Below are 3,213 nucleotides of genomic sequence, written 5' to 3' on the forward strand. Positions count from 1 at the left end.
TTAACTTGGAGGTGGGAAGAAAATGGCATCAGCAGTTCTCTTTGAACGGAAGAGTTGCTCTACTCCTGCATCTACATTGAAAGCAACTTGCAGAACCGTAGGTGATAGAGCCTTCCACACCGAAGAACTTCCAGCCAGGTGTGTAAATATAGGGCTGACACAACCACAATCATAAGAATTGTTAGATTCTATAAGCATGATATGTTGTTGACAATTACTACAATACAAGCAAAGACAAGAAACGGTAACAATAAGTAACACTTTCAGCACAATTTTTACTCTTAACAGAAAATTGTTGAGTTATGACTTACAAAATTGGGTTAGAAAGTTCAAACTAATATGCTAGCACTCCACTACAAGTAAAAGAAGATTGCTTAAATTACCCTGGTAGGAGAAAACGGGTACTAGCATCATTAGCACAATCACTAAATGGTAACTAATCGAGATATTATGTTAAAAGTGAATTTTCTAAACATCAAGATTGACACACAAAAATGGTGAGCACAAAATATTCAAAACTTGATGTACGCAATTAGACAGAGATGAGCGCCTCTCTAATCAGATGTTATAGCAACAATGGATAACAATCAGATCTCAAGATTAATGAGATTTTGTCAATAAAAAGTTAAATAAAAATGTTAATACAACCTCCAATGTAATGTATTAATTTTGTTAGTCTACCTAGAATTTCATATTTATTTTATGAAATAACTTGGTGTATTTTTAACGTGAAAGCTATAATTTTGTTGGTTGAAAGTTAACATAGAAACAAACACGTTATCAGACAAATCCTTGACAATAAGGTTAATAAAGTAAGAGAAGGTTACTTAGGGGTAGTGATGATAGAGAACCACTCCATTCCATCAGGGTCTGCAATCTTTGAGACAACAAAAAACCTTGGCACAATGAACAAATTACCAGCTTTCAGAGTTGTCTCCAACACCCTACGACCATCCACACCAACAACCTGAACACGACCACTCCCTTTTACTACGTAAGTAACTTGCAATGCAGAGTCACAAGAGAATCCAGGAGAACACATGGCTTTTCCATCTAACCTCACAAGATCTGCTCCAAGACCAACCTCACCAACCAAGGGAAGGTTCTTGGTGTTCAACACTACAACCCTTCCACCATTCTTAATGTCAACATCTAACGGAGCCTCTTCACAGTTCAAAGCCATGCCTTTCCTATGTTCCTCTTTAGGCTGAGGAAGGTCGATAGTTCCATCAAGCTTCACAATACCCTTACCTGATTGTTTTTCAACAAGGGTCTTCACATCCTTCTCTTCCAAGTCCCAAGCTCTTCCCACAAACTCAGATGAAAATCCCGTGAAGATTCCATTAGAACCAGTTAGAAAAAAGTCTGTAAATTCACCAGCCTTGTGAGCTTTTGAAGTATCACCGAGGAATAGAACAACCAACTCAGTTTCCTCCTTGTTACACCACCATGTCACCACACCAAAAGGGAGCGCCAAAGCATCACCCTTTTTAATTGCAACAACTTTCTCTTCTGATTCAGGGAGCACAATTCCAGCAACTCCACTTCCTGTTTTGACAAGTTCACAATTAAATTTTTTTAAAACCAACCAATATGTAAGAGACAGAATCACTATAATAATCAGAGTAAATCTTTCTTTAAATTTTACATCAGTTTTGCTAGAGTAATGGGTAAATAATTAGTAGATCGAATATTTTTATTACAAATTATGATAAGGGTGTATTGAACAGATTATAGTTTTGATTTCTTAATAAAAAAACTTCATTATTTATCAATTAAAGTACAAATATAATTTTTAAATTAACTATTATAAAAAATTAATAATTCTTATTAATGTAATAATACATAATTGGATGACAAAGCGTATTCCAGTTAAATTCTATTTATATTTATACAATCATTAAAAGATAAGCGCAACGATCTAAACCCAACATGTAAAACGCTTAAAATTAATGACAATTTTAGAAGTGAGATATTAAAAAAAGGATCTTCAATCGTGAATAATGAAAAGGCATATCTTTTATCTTTAAAATTCGTTCGTTCATTAAGTAGATCATAAAAGGTGTAAAGGAATCAATTTAGACATCAAAAGAGAAAATGGTTATGTAACTCCACCTTGCAAAACGTATGCAACCTTGGAAGAGTCAGAGTAACGAGGAAGGGCAAAACCATTCTTTTCAAGAGCTAACTTGGCAGCACCAATGTTCCCTTCACGCAACATGGGAAGCTCAGAAGGGGACCAAGCATAATAAGACCCACCATTGCCATCGTACACCTTCTTCGCCAACTGGGGTGAGAGATCAATCTCCATAACAATATAGCAATAAACCACACACACGCTTGGTGTTTTTTTCACCACAAATGCTGTGAAAATAACTATTTATACCACTCCAAGGATTTGACTGAATCCCACTGAAAATGTAACTGTTAGTTATTCTAATATTATCTAATACCAATTTAGTCCCACTGAGTTTAGATATGTACATTTTGAAAAATAACAAACTAACAACAAAAACTATATTTAATTTATGATTAAGATCACAATGCCTTCGTGTAAATCCTCTGCTTTTTTTTCGAAAATTAAAAAAAAAATGAAAGATAGAAGTAAATGAATAGTGAGAGAGATTGGATTTTATCTTTTGAAGACTACATAGATATACCACCCAAGGCTTAGTTGGTAGAGAATTGCTCTAACTCAATAATCTCGAGTACGATTTTCTCAAAATGTAATTATATTAGAAACTATAAAAATGTCACTCGTGATAATTTTATTTAACTAATTACTACAAATTATTCTGATGATAAATATAATATTTAAATAATGGAGGCCTTAGGCCCAAAAAAAATGAATCCTTGTAAATTTATCCTCTGAAAATATTATTTCTATTTATATCAGTCAACCGGTTGTAATAACAAGTGTTATAATAATATTTATTAGAAGAATAAAAATATTAAATAAATGTGTAAAACTGTATATGTTAACCGTTAAAAGTTGCTTGTTACAATACACGTAAATTTTAGACAGTATTTTATATTTTTTTATATTAACAATTATTATTCTTTTAATATTTTAAAAATTATATATTAACGTATTTTTTAATTAAATCATTAATTTTATTATCTATTAATATAAATTTAATATTAACGATTGTTTTACATGTAAAAAAAATATTATACTTTCTCAATCATAGGAGTACAATAGTATAATAGATT

The 3,213-nt window shown here is 32.0% G+C and overlaps 1 protein-coding gene across 1 annotated transcript; it reads right to left on the bottom strand.

The window, feature by feature from the left end:
- On the bottom strand, positions 1-2,311 carry LOC113859287 (glutelin type-D 1-like). The gene is made up of 3 exons (XM_027492096.1): positions 2,116-2,311; positions 828-1,548; positions 1-154 (listed from the first exon to the last, which is right to left on the bottom strand). The coding sequence occupies exons 1-3, from the start codon at positions 2,309-2,311 to the stop codon at positions 1-3; spliced, it is 1,071 nt and encodes a 356-aa protein (XP_027347897.1).
- Positions 2,312-3,213: the final 902 nt, after the last annotated feature.

The sequence above is a fragment of the Abrus precatorius genome, unplaced genomic scaffold (assembly GCF_003935025.1).
Source record: "Abrus precatorius isolate BTA unplaced genomic scaffold, Abrus_2018 Scaffold2, whole genome shotgun sequence".
NCBI lineage: Eukaryota > Viridiplantae > Streptophyta > Magnoliopsida > Fabales > Fabaceae > Abrus > Abrus precatorius.

What these genes read in the sequence shown, in the direction of transcription:
- LOC113859287 (XM_027492096.1), bottom strand. Translation starts at nt 2,311, where the DNA reads ATGGAGATTGATCTCTCACCCCAGTTGGCGAAGAAGGTGTACGATGGC. An exon ending in GGTTGCATACGTTTTGCAAG is followed by an intron (nt 1,549 to 2,115) that starts GTGGAGTTACAT and finishes TTGTCAAAACAG; the next exon opens with GAAGTGGAGTTGCTGGAATT. An exon ending in TCTATCATCACTACCCCTAA is followed by an intron (nt 155 to 827) that starts GTAACCTTCTCT and finishes TGGTTGTGTCAG; the next exon opens with CCCTATATTTACACACCTGG.